This window comes from Equus caballus, chromosome X (genome assembly GCF_041296265.1).
Source record: "Equus caballus isolate H_3958 breed thoroughbred chromosome X, TB-T2T, whole genome shotgun sequence".
In the NCBI taxonomy this organism is placed as follows: Eukaryota; Metazoa; Chordata; class Mammalia; order Perissodactyla; family Equidae; genus Equus; species Equus caballus.
Genome location: NC_091715.1, coordinates 79,319,075 through 79,343,385, shown reverse-complemented (window position 1 = coordinate 79,343,385; position 24,311 = coordinate 79,319,075). Strand labels below are relative to the sequence as shown.

The following is a 24,311-nucleotide window of genomic DNA, read 5'->3' as shown; positions in this document are numbered from 1 at the left end:
CTATCCTTAAGCACAAAAATGAAGTAGTTTATTGTTTATGTCTTTTGTTTACTCTTTATTTTCTATTCCTTCATTCAAGAAACACTGTCAGGTGCCTACTTTATATTAGGTGCTGGGTTACGAAGATGATTAAGATGTGATCCATGTTCTCAAAGAACCACTGTCTAGCGGAGGAGACAGGTATATAATACAAAAAGAGCCCAAAGTGATGAGTGTCATAATACAGGTGGGTGCAGAGTGCTCTAAGGGCCACCAACCTACACCAGGCCCTTACCATCTGTTTCATAAAGCAGTGGAAAGAGGACAGACTTCAGAGTTAGACCTAGATTCAAATCCTAGGCCTACTACTTACTAGTGGTGTGGCTTTGGGCAAGTGATTTGACTGGGTGTCAATTTCCACACATGTAATATTACCCATCTCACAGGGATGAGCACAGAAAAAGGGCTCATATATATTAACTACTACCATCATCATTGTCATCATCAATCTCCTAGCCAGTGGCCAGCACTCCATTCTCATCTAATTTCAACCAAATGTAATTACTGCTGTCGAACCAAAACAATTCTTTGGTCAGTCAGGTTACTACCTTGCTGAAGAAAATAAATTGGCCTCCTCTTTCCTAGTACACTGTTTAAAACTATTTTATAGTTTCCAGGCCCTCCATAATCTGTTTCCAATCTATATAGGTAGTCTTATTTCCCACTACTCCCCAACACTTATCCTTAGCTTCTTATGGTACTTGCAGCTAGCCAAAGGTATTAATATTTTCTCCCCAAGTAGAATGCTAACTCCTTGGGAACAGGGACGCAATATATACTGGTTGATGAGATTAGTTCCCTGGCACTGATGAGACCCTCTGCTAGACATGTAAATTTAAACATCAATCACCGGGCCTGGGAAGTTCATAAGTTTATGACTGTGTATACTTCCCCTCTGAAGCACCACCACTTCATTTTCAATGTCAGTCTAATAGTAGCAGCAAATGCCGTGGCAGGCTAGAGAATTGCACTGTTGCAGGAAACTGAAGTAAAACACTGCCTTTCAGTCTTCCAGTCACCAGTCTGGCTTGTGCTATATCTTGGCCTCATAGCATTCAAACCCACGTCTGTCCTTTGACCAACACAGTTCATCAAAGTGACTATGCTTTTTCCACTTCACTGAAAGAAAAGGTAACCATATTTTTGACACTTGTGGGGTGGTTACAAGCCTCAGCAGATGCTGGCATATTGGAATATAGCTATACAACAAGTACCCCATGCAAACAGCCAGACAGACCTTCAAACTGAGATTTGTAAGAAAATTCAATTGTGCTTGCAATATTGCAAGTGTAAATTGCTTTCAAATATTTGGCTCAAGAACTTGGTGAGTCTGTTTCCAGCACCTAATGAACTGTGACAAGTTGAGATTAGTCATCAAAATTCAGGACAGCCATTAGCAGCTTAACAGAACTTTTCATGCAGCAGTGCCCTTTGATTTGTTCACTTGTGAAGATCTGAGACGCAATAGTGATATAATGGAAAGAACATCAGGGCTCTGCTAATAACTCACTATGCCACCTTTAACAAGTAAATTCCCCCTCAATGTACGTCAGATTGCCCATTTGTGAAAGGAGGTGGCACTACAAAATGTCCAAAGTTCCTTCTAATTTTGACAATGCACCGTTCTGACGTTCAGTGATAATTTCCAAGTGTATAATTTACTACAGATAAGATATTGCCACTTGTTCCTCTAAAAACCAGAAGGGAAGTCACCAACAAATAATTATCTTAGGTTAAAATGATAGTCTACACGATCAGAATCACTTTTACCCACACTGAACGTCTTGAACGTGGAGACCACACAGGGAATTTTAAGAATTTAGAAGGGAAAGTCATTTGAAAACACAAACAATTAAAAATTACTTCCTAGTAAAATAAATGAATTTGAAAGCTTTGTCTTAAAGACAACTTTTTTTTTTATGGAGATGGTATAGGTGTGTGTGAAAGATTAGAAACAGTAGAAAGGATAGGAAAAATGGTTAATTATTACTAAACACAATAAACGGAGTAAATGTGATAATTACAATTTGATTAGCAACTTACAAATTTCAGCGTTCTGATCTAGTAATACCACTGACTTGGGCATCAGGACACCTGTGTTTAGTCCTAGCTCTGTTCTTGAACAACTATGTAAACTCTGGTTAGTCACATCACCTCTCTGAGCCTAAATTTCCTTATTTGTAAAATGAAAAGACCTCAGGCAGATAATCCCTCAGTACCCTTAGAAGTGCAGTGTCCAATATGGTGGCCACTACCCACATGTGCTATTTAAATTTATATTTCAATTAATTAAAATTAAATAAAATTTAAAATTCAGTTCCTTCATCCCCTGGCCACATTTTAAGGCCTCAACAGATACATGTGACTGTAGTGGCTATCATACTGGACAGCACAGAAACAGAAGATTTCCTTCATCAAAGAAAGTTTTATTGGACAGCACTGCCTTAGAGCTCTAACCTTTAGGGTTTCCTTATGATTCTATCAAAAAGAAGAGATTAAGATTTTGATGAGATATATGCATTCCCATGTTTATCATAGCATTATTCACAATAGCCAAGATATGGAAACAACCCACATACCCATCATGGATGAATGGATAAAAAGGATGTGGTACATATACACAATGGAATATTATTCAGCCATGAGAAAGAAGGTACGCTATCCTGTCATTTGTGACAACATGGATGAACCCTGAGCACATTATGCTAAACAAGATAAGTCAGACAGAGACAGAAAACTACTGTATGATATCATTCATATGTGGAATTAAAAAAGTTAAACCTGTAAAAAACAGAGAGTAAAACGGTGGTTATCAGGGGATGGGAGGGAGAAGATTAATGATGTTTAGGGGTACAAACTTGTAATGAGTAGTAAATAAGCCACAGAGATCTAATACACAGTATAATGAATACAGATAATAATATTGTACTATAATTATGTAATGTGATAAATACCACTACAATGGCAATCATATTACAATAAATAAATATATCAAAGTGACACACTGTACACTGTAAACTTACATAATCCTACCTGTCAAATTTATTCAATAAAAAAAGATTAAATTATTTACATGATTTTTGGTTTCAAACATACCAGTTTTAATTCTATACCCATCCATTCAGGGCATATATGCTGACCTAAAAATAGCAATTTTGGGGTCAGCCCAGTGGTGTAGTCATTAAGTTTGCATGCTCCATTTCAGCGGCCCAGAGTCTGTGGGTTCGGATGCCAGGTGTGGACCTACACACTGCTCATCAAGCCATGCTGTGGCAGCATCCCACATACAAAAATAGAGGAAGATTGGCACAGATGTTAGCTCAGGGACAATCTTCCTCAAGCAAAAAAAGAGGAGGATTGGCAATAGATGTTAGATCAGGGCCAATCTTCATCACCCGAAAAAAAAAAAAAAACCCAGCAGAAGAAAGATCCAGACACTGTTTATGCCACTACAGAGGAATATAATGGCACTACACTTTCAAAAAAGTAAAAGGAAAATATGAAAATGAGAGACTTTATCCTTATGTTGGATTGGTTCTGAAAGACGGTCTGAATCTACAAATCAGAGAACAGTCTCACAAAATCATAAAAGCAAACATAATACACATTTAATTTACATTTTTCCCATTCTTTAAAAAAAGATTAGTCAAACACTCTGCTAGATACTAGGGATATAAACACAAAAAACGACATGCTCCCACCTCTCCCAAGTCCCATCTCTGAGGAAATTCACCTTCACTTTTCTAGCCTCATCTCTGTTCACTATTCTCCTTCAGGAATTCTTCGATGTAGCTAAACTCAGCTGGTTGCCTCCATGTCATTACCCCAAGGGGTACCCTCTCTACTAAAATCCTGGCCATTCTTAAGAACTACTAGATATGGCACTCTTGATGTAGTATTTCCTAACTCTCTAATTAGATTTGTTTTCTTGCTCTATTTTGAACCACATAGACTGAATTTTCCTTGAAGACAACGACCAAATCTTCACAGTGTTGTAGACACTCTATCCCAGCCTTGTCCCAAGTACATGTTTTAGTATAAATTAATGATACCAGTTACCTACCCTTGGACAAATGTAAGATCCAAGGTCTAAAAAATGAAGTGATCGTATCATCTTTATCCATTCTTTAGATTTTCATTTGACCTACAAATCATCACCACTTTTCTAAAGTGTTAAAACTTACAGCAGGGGGTAACAATCAGCATATTCAAGGAAACCTCTCCAGTTATAAATTATTGTATATTATTCCACAAGTTTAAAGTTGAAATAATCTAGCTTTATGCCTCAAACAGGTCTCTTGTCTTGAAATTTTGAAACACAATGCTTATGAAATACAAACATGGTTTAATTTATTAATGGTCATCAAAAGTCTACGAATAAAACCAAAATCTATTAGAGACCCTTTGTTGGCTTATTTGGCATGAAAACTGTCAAATCATGAATTTGCTTATTTTTCCCCTCAGTCCTGAACTGACACTTTTGTTGAAAACAAAAACAAAAAAGTGTCACCTGGGAAAAATTATCAAGCCTGTTACTTGCATTCTAAACATAAGGCTGCTTTCTATGATAGTTACCCACTATCACCCAGCATTTTCCTAAAATAATATTTATAAAATATTTGAATCGCAGTTTTATTACTCCTAGCCTAACAACAGTATAGGGACACAGGATGATCAAGTACAAGCCCAAACTGAAATAAGGGGCGGGGGAGACATTCTGCAAAAAAGATATTTTTTTCCCAATGACACCACACTTGGATAATGTTAAGACTTTTTTAATTTAAAAATATACATGGTATTAATGGATTGAATGTCTGTGTCCCCCGCAGATTCATATGTTGAAGCCATAACCCCTAATGTGAAGGTATGAGGAGGAGGGGCCTTTGGGAGGTGATTATATTTAGAAGAGGTCACGATGGTGGAGTCCCCATAAAGGGATCAGTGTCCTCACAAGAAGAGGAAGAGACAGGAGAGTTCTCTCTCTCACTCTCTCATGCACAGAGAAGACATCACGTGAGCACACAGCTTGATGGTGGCAGTCTGCAAGCCAGGAAGAGACCCTCATCAAGAACTCAATCTGATGGCACCTTGATCTTGGACTTCCCAGCCTCCTGAACTGTGATAATGTCTGTTGCTTGTCCTGTCTATAGTATTTTGTTATAGTAGCCAGAGCCGACTAAGACACATGGTGTGACTCCAAAATAAGGAGATTAATTCTCCTGTGGCTTTTGGAAACCTGTCTTACACATCATGCTTATTAGAAGGTATAGTATGACCTTAACTACCAGAACTTTTAGGCATCTAGAGGATTTCTAAAACCTGGGGGTGGGGAGAGAAACAAGACCTCATATTTCAGAATCTCTTATGGCCAAAAAGCTGTGCTTCCTGAACATCCAGCAACCAACAAAAAGGGAGAAGAACCAAAGAGCTAAGAATTAGAGACAAGGGTATTCCAATTGGCTAGCTGTGCCTGTAAAAAGCTAGATTTATCATACACAAGCCGAGAAGTGGAAGAAGTAACAAGAAATACAAGAGATAATAAAGAATAAAAGCAGAATGAAAGATAGTAGCAGAGGTACACACTATGGCTGGGAAAGAACCAGCAATGAAGTTACAAATGAATGATGGAACAGCTCTCCAATCTGGTAGTGGTACCTGTGCTGTACCTTAATATAATGTCTCTGAAAACATAAGGGATCCCTAAAGACAGGATGTTCTGTGTTAAAGGATGCTCTATGTGCCCGGGGCTTTACATACATTGAGTCTTTTAATCTTCAAAACAATCCAATACAGTAGGAATCATTTAGGATTATTTTGGCTAAAGTCTGGAATCCCCAACTCAAACTGGTTTCAACAATGACAAAACATTATTCTCTCATATAAAAGGAAGTCTAGAAGCAGGCAGAACTTCAGGATTGATTGATCCAGCGACTTCTCAAGAACCCAGGTTCTTCCATCTCTCTGCTCTGTTGCCCAATTAAAAATGCCATTTTAAATGGTGCATAGCATCTGGTCTTTTCTTGGAAATTAAATATTAAGGAACACTAAGAGAAGGTAGTGACCTGTAGCATATCTGTAGAAGTGAAATAATCTTAAGATGAACGTGCTGGCAAAATAATACTTGTGTTCTAATATATTAGTAACAGGAAAGGGGTACATAATATTTTTTGAATGCCCACTATGCATCAGAAACTATTTTATGTTAATGATGCAGAAAGCATAGACAATATTTAAAATGGGACAGACAAGTAAAAGGACACAAGTATCAGCAGTGACCTTTGGAGGGCAGAAAAACACTGAGAAAAAGGCTGCCTGTCATTCACTGAGCATATTACACTGCCCACAAAGCTAAGAGGTTGTATATATTTTATTTCACATCTATGGAAAAAAAGCAAATGACACCAGAAACCTTTTCAAGATAGCATATTCTAAGGCTATTTCTGTGTTCAATATCCATTCAGTTTCACCATCTATATTTGTATTTTCATTAAGAATAACAGCTATAGCATATTACAATTGCCGAAGTTAAATATTGAAGACACTGAACGATGAAGAAGGGGTTAAGCTCTCTGGTTTAAGATAGATGGGAAGTGCATGGTACATGTGAGATATAATCTTCATCAAAATTAAGGCTCCAGCACTTAAAAGGCCAATCTGAAGATAGCCAGAATAAATAACTGCACAGCTCAGTGTGGCTTAGATATGGTCTTTACTGCATTATTAAATTCTAGAACATTAATGTCAAAGGATTTCTGGTACCAAGTGCTTTAATTATGATGTTATATGAAAGAACAAAATTATTTTGGAATTTCTGAACACTCAAGAATTGTAATTATTACTAGTAATACCCAAAAGTGTCAAAAGTTTATCTTAGGTAAATAAAAATTTAAGAAGTAGAAAATTAAAAGTAAAAACATATGTAGGGAATATAGGAGTTACACAAATAAACATTTAAAAAACCCTCTAGAAGTGGCACAACAGATTGGTATAATTCAACTTTAGTCAGTTTACGGTAATCAGGGTCAAACATTAAAGTCAAAATCAGTAATTGAATTTTAAAAACATCTACCAGCTCCCTTTTACACATACATATATACACACGTGTGTGCTATATGTAGGAAAGAAATTGGGCTATATCTACCTGTGGGGACGTGGGAAAGGAATACTGAGAGCCTTCTGTTTCCTTGAGAAGACAGTAACACTCCAATAAGAGATGATTGTCAAGGTGTTGTCAGTTTAGAATTCAGTCACTACGAAATTTCAAAGCAAGATTAAATAAACTATACAGGAAAGCTAAATTAATCTTTCTAAAATACTGCTTTGTTCTCCTGGCACAACAAACAACCTTTACTCTGCCCCTCTCTGTATACATCCTCTAGCCGAATTAGTCTTCGTAGGCCCCAAACATGTCAAGCACATTCCTCCCTCAGTGCCTTCACTCACTTCATTTTCCCTGTTGGAATGTCTTCCCCTCTCCTGCACCTAACAGTGCATGGCACATAGCAAGTACTCAAAAAATATTTGTTGAATGAATACACTTACCTAAACCCCGCCCTTCACTGAAGGCCTAGCTCAAGTCTCACTAGCTCACTCATGGCCATCTCTCTGAATTCATATAGCTCTTATTTGTGTAAAGCGCTAATCTGGTATTAAACATAATGTTATATTATTATTTACCTTTTAAAATGCATGTAGCCTACTTTTCTACTAAAATGTGGGCTTATGCCTCTTGTGAATAGCCTTATGCCTCCTTGTATCCAAAGGGCTTTGTAGGACTTAGAACCTCAAAACTAAGTAATAAAATAATTCATAGGTTTAAATAAGACAGTATACACAGGTAATCTAGCAAGTCTTATGGAACATTTACTGAATGCCTATGTGCCAAGCATTTGTAGAGGCAAACGATAACTAAAGGTCCTAAGGCTAATCCGAAATTGTAACACAGATTCCGTGGTCATAACTTTCTGAGAATCTAATGAAAATTATGAACTATAGTCTCCCAAAATGAAGTTACTCTCAAAATTTTGCATATGTTTGCAGGCCTCTCCATGCGCTGTGAAGCATTTGAGGATCCAATTAATCCAGCCCCCCACAACTAAACCTTATCAGAAGTATATTTTATCCTGATACACAAATAAGTACCTTAGAGAATATTTCTCTTATTAAAAATTCTCACAGTAATGTTCTAAGAATCAAATACTATAATAGATTAAAATTTTAAAACTGTTTAGTGCTAGATAAATGGAAGGTAGTATTCTTATAACACATTTCTTGACTAAATTTCAACCTTTTATATCCAAGTGAACAATAGAGCAAGCCTGATTCTTTCTTACTGGAAATAGCATTCTACTTTGCATGTGCCATGAGAAAATTTCTTGGTCAAATTAATGTGAAGATTATTATAGCGTATCAAATAAATACTTTAAAATGTAATGCTGTCTATCCAAATTAATGCATTTTTAGCTAGAATGATCAATAATACCTTGATTAAGGAATCTCTTAGGGAAAAATATTCCTTTATCTATAATTGCTTAAATACGTAGTTTTAAAAGGCTTCATTTTGTGGAGGTCAAAAGATCCACAAATAGAGGGAGTTCGAAAGATATGAAAAGAAGTTTCCCCTTCCGTGAGGGGCTGCTGTCTGAGGAGCTGTTCACAAGGAAAAACTCATCACCAGAGGGCTGTTTATGACTCCAGTTCACGAGACTTGGGTGGGGAGGAGAGGCAAGTTATGGAAAAAAACAATTCGAATGACAGCAGATTTCTCATCAGAAACCATCGTGGCCAGTAGGAAGTGGCACAACATTTTTGATGAAAGAAATGAACTGTTAACCTATAATTCTATACCCAGAGAAAATATCCCTCAGACATAACAAGGAAATCAAGACACTCTCAGATGAAGAAAAACTAAAGTTGTCACCAGTAGACCAGTCCTAAAGGAATGGTTAAAGTAAGTTCTCTAAAGAGAAAGAAAATGATAAAAGAAGGAACCTTGGAACATCAGGAAGGAAGAAGAAACAATGGGAAGAGTAAAACAGAAGACATTCCTAGAAAAAAATCACTAAAATACAGAGATACTTTAAAAGATACTACAGATAAATCAAAATGGAGTTCTAAAAAAGGTACCAAAAAAAAAACATAGGAAGGCAGGAAAAAGAAAACACAGAAAGGAAAAACAGAACAAAGAAAAAATAAAACAGCAGTCTTAAACTCTAACATATTAATAATTGCATTACATGCAGGTTGTGTAAACATACTAATTAAAAGACAGATATTGGCAGAGTAGATTAAAAAACATGACCTGTCTACAATAAACTCACTTCAAATAGAATGATACAGGGAAGCTGAAAATGAAAAGATAGAAACAGATATACCACACAAACAGTAATCAAAAGAAAGCAGGAGTGGCTATATTAATATCAGGTAAAGCTGAATTCAGAACAAAGAAAATTACTAGTGTCAGAAAGCTCTACACAACGATAAAAGGATTGTGGTAGACTGAACAATGCCCCCCACAAAGATTTTGATGTCTGAATCCCCAGAAGCTGTGAATATGTCCCCTTACATGGTAAAAGAACTTTGCAGAGGTGATTAAGTTAAGGATTTTGAGATTATGGTGGATTATCAGGGTGACCCCAATGTAATCATGACTATCATTATAGGAGGCTGAGGGAGACTTGCCTACAGAAGTTCCAAAGTAGTGCAGCATGTGAAAGACTTGACCAGCCATTGCTGGCTTTCAATATGGAAGAAGTGTTCATGAGACAATGAATCCAGGTGGTCTCTAGAAGCTAGAAAAGGTAAGGAAATGGATTCTCCCCTAAAACCTCCAGAAGGAGTGCAGGCCTGCCAACACCTTGACTTTAACCCAGTGAAACTGATTTTGGACTTCTAACCCCCAGAACTGTAAGGTAATAAATTTGTGTTGTTTTCACCAGAGTCTGTGATAATTTGCTAAATCAGCAATAGGAAACTAATACAAGGGTCAATCAACCAAGAACCAGTTTTTTAAAAAACTAAAAATAATTACCATAGGACCCAGCAATCACACATCTAGGCATTTATTCCAGTGAAATGAAAACATATCCACACAAAATCCTGTACACAATTGTTCATGGCAGCTTAATGTGTAAGAGGAAACTTGCATTTGGTTCTTGAATGGCAGTGTGAAGAGCCTGGTGAAATCTCTCCCTCAGAGGGACATCTATTAAACTAGTCAAATCAGTAAATTCTCTGGATATGGATGAAAGGGCTTAGAACAAATTGCGATGCCTTTATATTCAACAAAATCTACAGAACTTGGTAAGAATAGGAGGCAGTTGCATTCAAATTAGGGCCTGTACCCATCCTCTCCAGTGCTGTGTTATGGAAGAGCTATTTTGGAAAGCTCTCCAACAGAGGGGTAACTCCCATCTTTCCCATATTCCTGAGCTAAAAGAGGTATTCTAGGTGGATTTGGCAGCTGGTGAAAACTAGCAGATACCATATACGTTGATTCCCCATCCCCAGTTCCTGCTCCATAGAGCAGATTCAGGAAGGCAGCTGGTAAAATTTCCAGTCCTGTATCCCCTTAGATCTCTATCTTGTTAAAGAGCTGTTCTGAGAGAACATCTGATTGGAGTCTCCCAAATTCACCAGGTTGGTGGTACAAAAGAGCTATTCCAGGTACATTTGGCAGGGGTTCTACTGAGGGGAGAATCTCAGAGCAAGCACAGACTGGAAACATTCTGCTGCTGCCAAGGGACTAGACTTTATTTGGACCAGACTGCAAAGTGATTTATTACTCAGAGTGTTGTCAAAAACAACAAAACTATCAGCTAGCAATCAGGGGAGACTAACAGCTTGGTATGATACCCATGGAAACAAAGAGCCAAAATTTCACTGGAGAGATCATGGAAAGAGACAGAGAGCCCTGATAAAACCACAATCATTCCCAGTGGTCCAGTATACGGGGCATATACCTAAGGCTTCATTGTCTGAGGAACGATTGGAGAGAAAAATACTGAGCCCCAAGTGCCTGGCTGAACATGAAGCAAACTCCTAAACTCCCTGAACTGTGAAAGCAGTCTACAAGCCATAAACAGGCTCACTGGTAAAGGGTGAAAGCCTTACTGGTTTAAGGTGCTTAAGCACAACCTCTGGCCAACCACTGGCTGATCATTAAGCAGTGCAACCTCTAAGAATCTAGGCTTAAAGATAAAAATAGGAAAAAGCATCTGGGTAAGGATATCTAAGACTGCACACTATGGGAGAAACAGACATCACAGAGCTAGTCCAGAAAAGTCACCCAACAAATAAATAAGTGAACAAACAAGCAACAACAATAACAAGCCGGGGTGGGGGTGTGTGGCAGAAACCAGAGTTGCTATATTATCTACAATGTATAGTTTACAACAAAAAACATATAAAAATGCAAAGAAACATGAAAAAATGGCAAAAGAAACTCTTTTTCCCTTTCCATTCAAAGGAAAAAAGGCAATAGAAACTTTGTTAGAGTGAACTTGAATGATGAACATAGCAGAGAAAGACTTAAAAGCAGCTATTCTAAATATGTTGGGAGAACTACAGGAAACCATTCTGAAAGATTTAAAAGAAGGTATGGTAATCTCATAAAACAGAGAACATGAGAGCAAGCCCTGAGGGCCTAGTGGTTAAAATTTAGCACTCTCACTGCTTCAGGGCCTGGGTTCAGTTCCCAGTCGCAGAAATACATCACACGTATGTCAGGAGCCATGTTGTGGCAGCAGCTCACATAGAAGAACTAGAAGGATTTACAACTAGAATATACAACTGTGCACTGGGGCTGTGGGGAGGGGAAAAAAAAGCAACGATGGACATTAGTAAAGAGACAGAAATTATTAAAAGAACCAAAAAGTAATTCTGGAGTTGAGAAATACAATGACTGATATTTTTTAAAAATCACTAGAGTGACTAAACAGTAGATTTGAGAGGGCAGAAGAAAGAATCAGTGAACTTGAAGATAGATCAATAGAGATTATGCAATCTTAAGAACAGGGAGAAAAATGAATGAAGAAAAATGAATAGAGACTCAGAGAAATGTAAGCCAGCATTAAGTGCATAAACATATGCATAATGGGAGTATCAGAAGAAGATGAGAGAAAGAAGAAATGTTTAAGAACTACTAAATGAAAACTTCTTAAATTTGATGACAACCATTAACTACATCTATGAAGCTCAATAAACTCTAAGTAAGACAAACATGAAGATAGCTAAATCCAGAGACATTACACTCAAAATGTTAACAAAGACAAAGGGAGAACCTTGAACACAGCAAGGGAAAAATGACTTATCACATACAAGGAAACCCAATAAGATTAACAGCTGACTTCTCATCAGAAAGAAAGGAGACCAGAATGACATTAGAATGACATACTCAAAGTGCTGGAAGTCCAAAAAAAGTCAACCAAGAAATTTTATATGCAGGAAAACTACCTGTCAAAAATGAAGGTGAAATAAAGACATTCTCAAATCAATAAAAACTGAGAGAATTTATTGCTAGTGAACCTACCTTAAAGAAGTACTAAAGGAAGGTCTTCAGGTTGAAAGCAAGTGACATCAGACAGTACTTTGAAGCCACATTGGAAAAAAGAAAAGAGCAACAGTAAAGGAATTATGTAGGTAATTATAAAAGACAGTATAATTACATATTTCTTCTTTCTTCTTTCAACTGATTTTAAAAGAAACAACTTAAATTTGTATTGTTGAGTCTACAACACATACAAATATAATATATTTGACAATAAAAACACAAGAGAGGGATGAAATTAAGATACATTAGACTAAAGAAATGACACCAGATAGTAACTTGAATCCACAGGAAGAAATGATGAGAACTAAAATTATTAAATAAGATATGTGTGTGTTGGGGCTGGCCCCGTGGCCGAGTGGTTAAGTTCGCGCGCTCCGCTGCAGGCGGCCCAGTGTTTCGTTAGTTCGAATCCTGGGCGCGGACATGGCACTGCTCACCAGACCACGCTGAGGCAGCGTCCCACATGCCACAACTAGAAGAACCCACAACGAAGAATACACAACCATGTACCGGGGGGGCTTTGGGGAGAAAAAGGAAAAAAACAAAATCTTTAAAAAAAAAAAAAAAAAAAAAAAAGATATGTGTGTGTTGGTGGTACATGTTTGCATATATATGTGTGTGTATGTATACAGACACACTGAACCACACATACATACTATCTATAAAATACTTGTGCTCTCAGCTTCTTTAAAAGACATTAGATTATAAAATAAATAATAATAATAATATAGTTTGGGGTTTATACCATATATAGATATAATATATATAACAAAAATGGCAGAAAAAGAAGGGGAAGAAACAGAGCTATAAAGCACTCAAGTTTCTATATCTTACAGGTATTAAGTTAGTATAAATGTGGAATAGAGCCTGATAAATTAAGGTGTATGTTGTATGCCCTAGAACAACCACACAGAAAATAATTTAAAAGTATAGATAGATCATCAAAAAATTACAATGGCATACCATAAAATACCCAGTGAATACAAGAAAAGGCAGTAAAGGAGGAAAAGAAGGACAAAAAAGACATGACACAGAAAATGAAAGCAAAATGGCAAATATAAATCCAATCATATTGATAATTACATTAAATGTGAGTGGGTTGAACACTTCTATCGTATCCACCTGTGCCCCTATGTGTCCCTATAACCCATTTCTTCTAACTGCTATATATTACTACATGATGGACCCCCACCACATTTCACCTATCCACTGTCAGTGATGGACACCAATATTGCCTCCAACTGCCCACCACAGTAAATAACACTGAAACGAACATCCTTGTACAAGTGCCCTCATGAACTTGTATATCGTTGTGACATACACTCAGTAACAGAATTACTGGGCCATAGGATGTGTATATATACTCAATTTCACTAAATAATATCTGATTGATTTCCATAATGGCTGTGCCAGTCAACATTCCCACCAGTAGCACATGGGGGTGCTTATATTCCCATATCTCTACCAACATTTGGACTTAGCTGGCATTCTATTTTTTTCCTAGCTTAAAAAAGCACTGTCTCATTGTTTCAATATGCAATTATCTGATAATTATTTTAAGCATTTCTTTACATGCTTGTTAGTTTTAGTGTTTTCTCTTCTATATACCTCTTGTTTGTATCTTGTTGATCTTTGTATCCTCAATGTTTATCACCATCTCCTGCTCATCATAGGAACCAAAATGAATGAATGTCTAAAAGAATGAACATATAAAAGAATAAGAATGTATGGAAGAGCTAGCCCTGATGGCCTAGTGGTTAAAGTTCAGCATGCTCCCCTTCAGTGGCCTGGGTTTGGTTCCCAGTAGTGGAACCACACTACCTGTCTCTCAGTAGCCATGCTGTGGTGGCAGCTCACATAGACTAGAAGGACCTACAACTAGAATATACAACTATGTACTGGGGCTCTGGGGAGGAAAAAAAAAGAGGAAGATTGGCAATAGATGTTAGCTCAGGGCAAATCTTTCCCAGCAAAAAAGTAAAATATAATAATAAATAAAGTATTCACAAGACTTGTTAACAGTTTGGATACGTGGGATACTTTAAGATGATCCCAGGATCACATGTTGACGTTCTCAAATGAAATAAGGAGAATACAGAAGAAAATCAAATTTGGTAAAGATAAAGAAATTTTGAACATGTTGAATTTGATGTACCTAAGATATCAAGTAGGAATTTGCAAATATGAATGAATGAGGTGAACTATGGAGCCAGGCTGAGGAGGCGATGTGGCAGTGGCAGTTTGCATACTGATATGAAAAGCCCCTGGTGAGTTTCAGAATGACTGAGAGAAAAGATCCAAAAACAGCCAAGCCAAATCTACATTAAGTATGTAACTCATGCCTTGGCCTAGAGTAATAATATCTATCAAGTTTATATAACAGATGGTCTCATTCAGGAATGGGTTATATTTTTTCCCTGACATGTTCAAATTATATTAACCAACTTTCATTATCCACCAGATTGCTACTTGTACTGGTTGTCGTAAAGTGTTTTTTATCCTTGAGGAACCAATTTCCCAATTTAAATTACAAGATCTTAATAAGTTAGCTTTTAACAGCAGCTCTAAAGTATTCTACCATATTTTCAACAACTTTCTTACTTACTTCTGGAAAGCATTCAAATGTAAATCATACCAGATAGACCATGAACCCCAAAAGTATCCATCCATTGCCTTACCCCTTCTAAGAAGCCTCAGAGCATCTGACAATGATATTGCTCCTTTCTGTGATTCCTAACGTAGGTCGCTACACTTTGAACTACAAGACTGATGCACAGGCCAAAATATACTGGACTAGAGAGATTGGTACCTCAGCCAAAGGCAGCCAACTAGAAACTGTCTTATAAAGGGGCCTGATTGCAACTTCTTCCCAAGAAGGGTACTTTGTAACAGTTAGGGACTAGCTAACCCCATCAGATGCTCTCTCTAGGAAAGTCTGGATGTGAAACAGAGTTAGCAGAAGAACAGTTCAGTCGTGATAATGGTAACAACTAGAGTTGCTATGGTATCCTGAATAACTCTTCTTGAGGTTTATTAAACTGGTGAGACAGTTTCCTAGACTTTCTTCCTAATCTATGTATCCTTCCATTAAACTGCTACTTAAGAAAACTGGAACATGTCTCTGTTCTTCATAACCTGCAAAAGCCTAATACTCTCTTCTCTAGAACCTGTATAAAAGCCACATATTCCCTCCCTAAATCATTGGTTCTCAAACCTAGCAACACATCAGACTCATCTGGTGGGCTTTAAAAACATTAAAATGCTCCATATGGGATGGGGCTCAGGCATCAGGACTTTTTTTAAGCTCCCCAGATGTTTTTAATGCACAGCTCGGATCAGGAAACATTAACTTAGATGAGCCCAATGTGCAACAATTTTAGGGAATCTTAGAATTCATGACAAGCAACCTTTTATTTCCATATTCAGCGACATTCACAGAACACCTAACAGTTGTCTGTGAGGATGGCATCACAGGGAACAATTCGGTCATATGGGTGTGGGAGGAGGCAAGGCACAGATCATTTTCATTTTATGGCATGAAGCAACATGCTGGAACTTATACCAAACACAGTTAAATAGGCTGAAGGTTTCAAAGCATAACTTTCAAAGTTACACTGAAAATAAAAAATATTCAACAATGCTGAGTGGAAACAGAAAAACCTATTTCGCTGTAGATAACCATCAGTCTTTCCAAGTACAAACTTCACTTTATTAGATTCCAACTATCTTCTGGTACCACTCAGGTGAAACAAAGAAGAGGAAAAAGACAAGGACTAAAGTTGATACAAAGGAACGTCCGGCTGGTATTACCAAGGCTTCTGAAGGCTTAAGGCCTGTAAGATCCTTTCCTTCCCAGACTTATCATCCTTGGTCCAAGCCCAAAAACATAATCTCAGGGTCATGTATCATCTCCTGTATTCTAATTCCTACAGTGCCCTGCATTTTCTCTCCACTGACCAAACTTCCTGCTACTTCCCAAAACCCCTTCCATTGTGCCTAACGTCTCCTCTCCTTGCCTGAAATGAAACATGACTGTCCCCTGAGGTCACTGCTTCCCTTGTAACCCTCAGGTGTAGGCTATTCAGTGTCTCAGGGACAGGAGGTAGACTTTGTCTTCTTCCTGATTCTCAATGCTGCTTCTAAGCCACGAGTCCGCTGCCCTTTTGTAAACATCTGTTCTTGTTAGTGAGGAAGTGGAACAACTGGAATCCTCACAAATAGGAATATAAATTGGTACAACCACTTTGGAAAATTATTTGGCAGTATCTACCAAAGCTGTACGCCATATGACGTGGCGATCCCATTCCTAGGTATACACTTAACAGAAATGTGTACTTATGTGCACCAAAAAGACACATACAAGAATGTTCATAGGAGCATTATTTGTAATAGCTCAAAACTGAAAATAATTCAAATGTCCATCATTGGTAGAATGGATAAATAAATCATAACATATTCACCTTATGGAATACCATACAGCAATAAGAATGAATGAACTAGTGTTATGTGCATAACAGCTGGATCTCAGAAACATAATATTGGGTGAAAGAAGCCAGATGTAACACAGTAAATACTATAATCCCATTTATATGAAGTTTTAAAGTAGGCAAAATTAATCTATGGTGGAGGATAACTATGCGGGGGAACGAAGGGGAGAGCTTCTGGGCTGCTAGTAATACTCTTATTTTTTTTTTAATTTGGGTGTTGGCTGAACCCAAATTATGATCAAAAGTATGAACCCAAAAGTATGATCATTTTGTAAAAATTTACCAATCTGTTTATGATTTGGGTATGCTATACTTCAATAAAAAACTTAGATAAAGGAAAGAAAAGTAATTCTGCTCCTTTGAGGCTAATTATCATCCATGTATTCAACCTTAGCACTATCGTCTACCTGGCTCCTGGTCACTTCATCACATCGAAGATTTAGGATCCTAGGTAACAGTCTTCTTCTAGACTCTAAACCCTGTCATAACTCTGAGTGACTTTAATGTCTGTGCGGATGAAAAATCCCACAGTCTCCCCTCAGTGTTCTTTGACCTCACCTCCATAGACCTGCACATTCACTCCACTGTGGCTGTTCACTCAAGGAGCACACCTTGAATTTCCCACTACCCAGAACATGTTAATAGCTAAAATCATAAACTCAACAAGCTTTTCTCTGACTACAAACTCCTACTGCATCTTTGATTTCCTTACTGCTCTATTCCTGTTCTTTGAGCTAATAAAATTACACACCTTAGAAAACTTTTTGTGAGAATTAAATGAAATAATGTGAATCAACAGCTTAGCACAGTGTCTGACACACAGGAAGTACTCAATAAATGGCAGCCACATTTTCATATTCAGGACCCAAATTTTCCTCAACTTCTGGCATTAATGAAATGTGGCTTTTGTTTGACACTCCTACATTCCTCCCAATCCTTTTAAGTGACGGCCAGTCCTCCAGCCATTCTGTTTCAAGAAGTCAGAAGAGATCGGCACAGTCCTTGTTTCTCAAGGCTAATTCCACATCAATATTCCACTATCACATCTGCTCAACAAATTCTTATATTTCGAGATGTATATAAACTATTTTCAGAGTTATCTACCAACCTTTAGGACTCCTTTCTACCTTACTCCTTGTTATCTAGCTCTGAGGCTTCAAAACTAATAGTGATCACCCTTTTGGTATGTTGGCCTCCCAGATGCTCCCTCAAGCTTAAGCTCCACAATCTGGACTCGGATCATGTGATTCCAGCTCTACTGCTTACTACTGTGTGACTGTGGGCAACTTACTCAATCTTTCTAAGCTTCAGTTTCCTTACCTGTAAAATACTGGTAATAACAGTACCTACTCATAGGGCCACTGTGAAGCATAAATGAGAAAATTCACATAAAGTGCTTAGCGAAATGCTTAATAGAGTAAATGTTCAATAACATAATAACTATGTTTACTATTCTTAATTATCGTTCCTCTATACTATTCTCTGCAAATTTCCCCTTGCCTTCAAACCTGCTCAGGTCTCCTGACCGTTTTTCCCAGTTTTATTGAGATATAATTGACAGAGAATCTTCTTTTTTTAATGAAAAGACACTTTTTCCGGCATTTGCTACCCTCATCCCAAGATTTCTTTCCTTTCTTTCATCACACACTTCTCTAAAGAGTAATATACACTTCCCTTTCCAGGAAGCAAGGAGTACTGGAAAGATCATGGACTTTGGAGGGAAATATTACTTGTGTTTGAACCTGGCTCTTCCACTTAGCAGCTGTATGACCTGGAGCAAGCACTTTTTCTAAGCCTCAGTTTTTTCATATGTAAAATGAGGATACTACTCATTTTTTAGGGTCACCAAAAGGATTAAACTGAAATAATATAAGTAAAGCAGCTGGCCAAAGTAGGTGCTAGATGAATGCCAGTTTCCCACCCTTATCCTCTCCTTAACCCTACAATCTAGGTTCTCCCTCTACCACTTTACTTATCACTTTATCTCACTTCAGCTTTATTAGCATAATGACTTGGGGCAATTTACTTGACTTCTCTAAACCTTAGTTTTTCATTTGTAAAATGATGATCGTAATATCTACAACATAAAGCTGTCTTGAGAATTAAGTGAAATAACAGGTCTAAAGTATTTTAGCATTGTGCCTGGCCTTGTAGCCAGTAATTTATTAGTGGTCAAATCAAAAGACTGTTCGACTCTCCTCCTCTGTGCTTCAGTGACAACACACTATTCTGGTTTGCTTCTTACCACTGACCATTCCTTCTGTCTCTGCACCTCCTCCATGAAGTCTCTTTATTTTCTTCAATGAGGTGTGAGCTCTCTCTTTTGAACCTTCAGATCACTTCATACTTCTCCTGAGCCAAGGCACTTCCCTTACTCTGAGTCAGTCATTTGCATTAAATGTTGCATTCATTGCCTGGCACTTACTTATTCAAGTAGAATTTATTGAGTACCTAATATAAGCCACACCTGTGCAAGGTACTAAGGATACAAAAATTAATGTTTTAATTACTGTCCTCAAGTAGCTTATAGTTTAGGAGGGTAGGACAGACAAGCAAATAGTCTGTGTTATTTGCAGTGTAATAAGTCCTATTTATTGTAAGGGTATGCCAAAGGTCCCCTGGGAACACAAAGAGGAGATATTTAAATTAGACTGGGACACCACCTTGGAAAAGGCATTCTGTGCTTAGCATACGGGGAAGCAGTACACAAACATCTGTTAAATGAATGAAAGAACTATGAACAGGAACTAACTGGTTGAGGATGGGAAAGGACACTTCAGGCCCAGAAAAAGGGCAGATATTAGGAGAGTTCCTGAGGGACAGGAGATGAAGTTGGAAAGCCAAGGCAGGGTCGGGTATTCTAGACGTAGGAGTTGGACCTGACCCCAGAGAGCAGAAGATGGAGTGCCAATAAAGGTTTTTAAGCAGGGAAGGGGCATAACCAGAGTTGCATTTTAGTAGAAATACTCTCGCAGTACAGAGGAATAAGTATTCCATATGAGCCAGGCTAGAGGGAGTGAGTCCTGTTAGAAGGGTGCTGTGACAATTCAGATAAATTATGAGAGCCAGAATTGTAGAAATGGAGTGAGAGTGGTGAATCAAGACAGATACTGAGTCAACTTAAACATAGGCTGTACTGAATTATTCATGTTTGTATCTCCTGCAAGCAGTGCATTTTACACTTCAAACCCGCTAGATATTTATCGACTACTGTTACTGAAGTCCACTTAGAGAACTGCAGCTAGCAGCCAGCTGAGTCACTTCCTGTACACAGATTCCTAAGTAAAGGCACCTTTTCCCATTACAGAACTCGAAAGAAACTCAGGTTTGTTACTCAAATCCGGGGAATAACAACAGTGAATACAAAGCCGTGCACTGCAGAGAGACTCTGAGACGTTTCTATCCTGGTCTGTTTCACCCCAAATAATGATTGAACAAAGTCCTTCAAGGGTCATCAGGCCCCGCCCTGTGCACCCAGACAAACGTCCCGGATTCTTTTCTCTTTGTTTCGGCTCAAGACCCAGACGTTTGCTGTTGCTCGTGGCCCGGCCGGCCATTTTCACCTAGTCATTTCCCAGTTGTCACTGTGCCGCTGTATCAACCGTCAACCGCAGGATATTGAGGAGAGAGTATTGTCCCAGGCTGAGAACACTAAACTCTAAAGGAAACTAAAGCCCCAGGTGTCTTGAGGCTTCAAATGTTAAAGATTCCCTGATCTTGCCAATCCTCTCACCACCCCACCTCCACCCCGCCTCTTGCTGTGGGGCTCCCTTCGGAAGTTCCGATGATTCCTTCTATAGTTACCAGAATGCTATCTGCGCCCAGAGAAACTAAGCAAGGGTTTTTTTTACTCACCCTAACGGCCGCCATATCTGTGACGCTCTCCGCCCCAGTTTTCTACGGAGAGCCGAGGGGGACAGAACAGTTCGATTCGTCTCCCCTCGCCACAGCCCCGCCCGGTTACGCCCCTTGTTTGCTAGCTCCCGCCCTTTCTCCGCCCTCCTGGAGCCGCTTTGGGAAGCTGCGACGGTTGCTCAGCTGTCTTCCGGAGAAAGGATTCATCCTTAGGTTGATCCCCCTATTCCTGATAAAGCCTTTCAGAGTATTCTCCTTAGTCCAGTTGAAAGCTATTTTGCTGGGTGCAGAATTATCATTATTTTCGTCGTTGAGGCATATATGATTTGTCTAGATAATGATTTAAAACCCAAGTCCAGCTGCCTTAGTAAATAACTAGGAATATAGTGACAAAAAGGACATGTTACCTCTGTAATACATGGGCAAGTTCATACATTCTAGGGCAATATCACCAAGAGCCTATATATGCCGGGCACTTGTTCAAGGTACGGAACAAAACGTAGTGCCTTCCCTCTCGGAGCTTAGGGTTCCAGGAGGAAAAGTGAGACAAGTAAATGTTAGAAAATGCCAAATGCTATGAAAGGAAATAGTATGAGGATGGGGTGGGAATTTACTGGTTTCGATAGGCTAAGGGAAGGCTTTCTGATAAGGTGACATTTGAGAAAAGTTCTGAAGGCGTTTAGGGAGGAGCATTCCCTGCAGAAGAAACTGCACTGAAAATGGGCAGCGTGGCTGGAGTGATAAGTTCAGAGGGAGTGAAATAACACACTGTGTAGGGGCTTTTCGTGTCACCTTATGGACTTTGGATTTGATTTTTAATAAAATGGTAAGCCAACGGAGGATTTTGAACAAAGATGTGGCATGATCTAAGTTAAATTTTAAAAAGATCATTTCGGTGCTGTAAGGAGAATGTACTGTGGATAGCTGCCATCTCAACAGGAGCAAGATCTCCCCTAGGCCTCCAATGAATGATTCTAAGGAAAGAAGATGCTACAATCTGCCCATCAACATGCCAAATATTAATTCATTTATTCATTCAACAAATATTTAAGTGCAAACTATATGCCAGGCATCAGTTTTCTTACCTAACATATTTGACACTAGAAACAGATCATTTTTTTTTATTTTTTTTATTTATCCTTTTTCTCCCCAAAGCCCCCTGGTACATAGTTGTGTATTTGTAGTTGTGGGTCCTTGTAGTTGTGGCATGTGGGATGCTGCCTTAGCATGGCTTGATGAGCAGTGCCATGTCTGCGCCCAGGATTCGAACCACGGAACCCTGGGCCACAGAAGCAGAGCACATGAACTTAACCGCTGCGCCACAGGGTGCACCCCTAGAAGCAGATCATTTTTTAACAGCCTCCTCCTCTTTATGACAAAATTATTTTAGGAAATAATGATGAAATTAAACTAATAATAAAGGCCATAAAAGCAACAGAGTAAAATATTTCTTTTATTGAACTTTATATCTATAATGCCAGTATAAAAATAAATAGTACAATACCCAAAAGGAAAAAAGTAATGGGTCAACGTTTTTCTAATTGCATTAATGTATTTTTTAAAGGAGAAAGAATACATACATACATAGGGGTCTACTGCAGTAATGAATAATAATACTACAGTTTCTGCTTTTGAGCTTTAACATCTGCATATTTGTCAATGACTTCATCAAAATCTACTATTTCCACCATCAGTAGATGGTATAGGTATATTTGTCACTCTATCTTTGTTCATAGTTGATAGATTTTAATTAATTTTAGTATTACTAAAGTTTGTTTCATATTAAGCAACAGATATACAAATAGGAAAAGTCTTAAAATTGTGAATAAGTTTGGAAGAGAATCATAAAAATCCTATTTCACAAAAGTTCCATGAATTCCAATACCAGCCTTGTTTTTGTTTCTTCAAGATCAAATCCAGAGGCGTTCAAATTTTCCACAGTTGAAAATTTCAAGGAAAACGTTTTACCAGAAAATCACAAATTTCTATAATAGTTGGTAAAAATTTCAGAAGTTCTTCTTCTGTAAAAATCAGTGAAAATGTCTGAATGCAAGGGAACTTTGACATCATTTGATCAATTGTTTTAGAACAAGTGTCCAGTGCTTGCTGCAAATAATCAAGGCATTTCAGATACTGCCTTTTTGGTTTCTTCTGGCAATGTCAAATGAACATCTTAGTCGTTTCTCCCACTATGGTTTTTTAAAAATTAGATTATTTTTTCTATGTAAATATCCATTTCCTTACATTGTGTTGTTGTTGCATAGTAAGTGACTTCTCAATTTCTGTGACCCTATCTACAAGAAATAATTTAAAGCTTAGTTTTTCACTGTGCATTGCTCAAGGCTAATTCTGGCTGTTTCCACTTATTTTTCTGTCTAATTAATAACCTCATCTAGAGTTCCAAACCTGTAAAATCCAAATTCAGTAAAATATTCAATGTTACAGTTTACAAACAACACTTTGTTTCAGTGTTTTAAATTTTAAACACAAATAAAAACACCAAGTGGTCACATAAGCTGGCAGAATTGAAGTAACCCAGGTTCAGTTCCTCTAGCTTGTACAAACACTGTGCTATCATTGTTTATTTCTAATCTACTGTTTAAATGCAGGGGTATGTAGTACCACAGGGCATGGAGACACAAACTGCACCAAAGCTGAGCTCCAACAAATCGAGAACTTCGTGAATTTATGCTCTAAAAGAGTACGTGTAGCTCAGTCAATACGTTTCTGGAAACCAATTGTATAACTGGGAATTCTCCAAATTAACATTCATGAAGAATACAATCTTTGCTAAAGGATAAGTTATCAAAATGAGCTAATTCAAAGGTTACACATGTAATGTTAATACTCAGTGGTGGGGCTGGCCCCGTGGCTGAATGGTTAAGTTCGCGCGCTCCGCTGCAGGCAGCCCAGTGTTCCGTTGGTTCGAATCCTGGGCGCGGACATGGCACTGCTCATCAAACCACGCTGAGGCAGCTTCCCATATAACACAACTAGAAGGACCCACAACGAAGAATATACCGAAGAATGTACCGGGGGGCTTTGGGGAGAAAAAGGAAAAAAAAAAAAATCTTTAGAAAAGAAAAACAATGGTAACCACAAAATTTGTTTAGAACTTAGACTAAAGCAAGGTTTTCTAGGGGAAGGAATACTTTATCACTGACATTGCTTAGAATTGCTAGCATGTGGCGATAATAAAAAGCAGAATGATTTTATTTTGTTTAATTATTGATTTTAAATTCTCTACAGAGAATTCATTGCCTTATTGCCTGCACTCAGTGCCTGCACTGAGGTCAGCCTACTCCCACTCCTGCCCACGGGGCGCCACAGCCTGTCATTGTTCTATGTGCTGCATATGGAGCAATGAACAAAACAGACAC

General features: G+C 38.1%; 1 protein-coding gene across 4 annotated transcripts in view; it reads right to left on the bottom strand.

Moving 5' to 3' along the window:
* APOOL (apolipoprotein O like) overlaps positions 1 to 21,054 on the bottom strand; it is a 70,862-nt gene extending 49,808 nt beyond the window's left edge. The window contains exons 1-2 of one of the 4 annotated variants that reach the window (XM_005614308.4): positions 20,932 to 21,045; positions 12,569 to 12,625 (exon numbers count right to left, since the gene is read on the bottom strand). Coding sequence is in view for 1 of the 4 variants with exons in the window: in XM_005614307.4 (XP_005614364.3) it covers positions 20,932 to 20,946 (15 nt within the window). In the remaining 3 variants the exon portion in view is untranslated. Of the gene's footprint in view, positions 1 to 7,180; positions 7,285 to 12,568; positions 12,626 to 14,197; positions 14,284 to 20,931 lie in introns of those variants that run through there. The other 3 variants (XM_070257178.1, XM_005614307.4, XM_023634341.2) reach the window with 3 other exon arrangements.
* Positions 21,055 to 24,311: the final 3,257 nt, after the last annotated feature.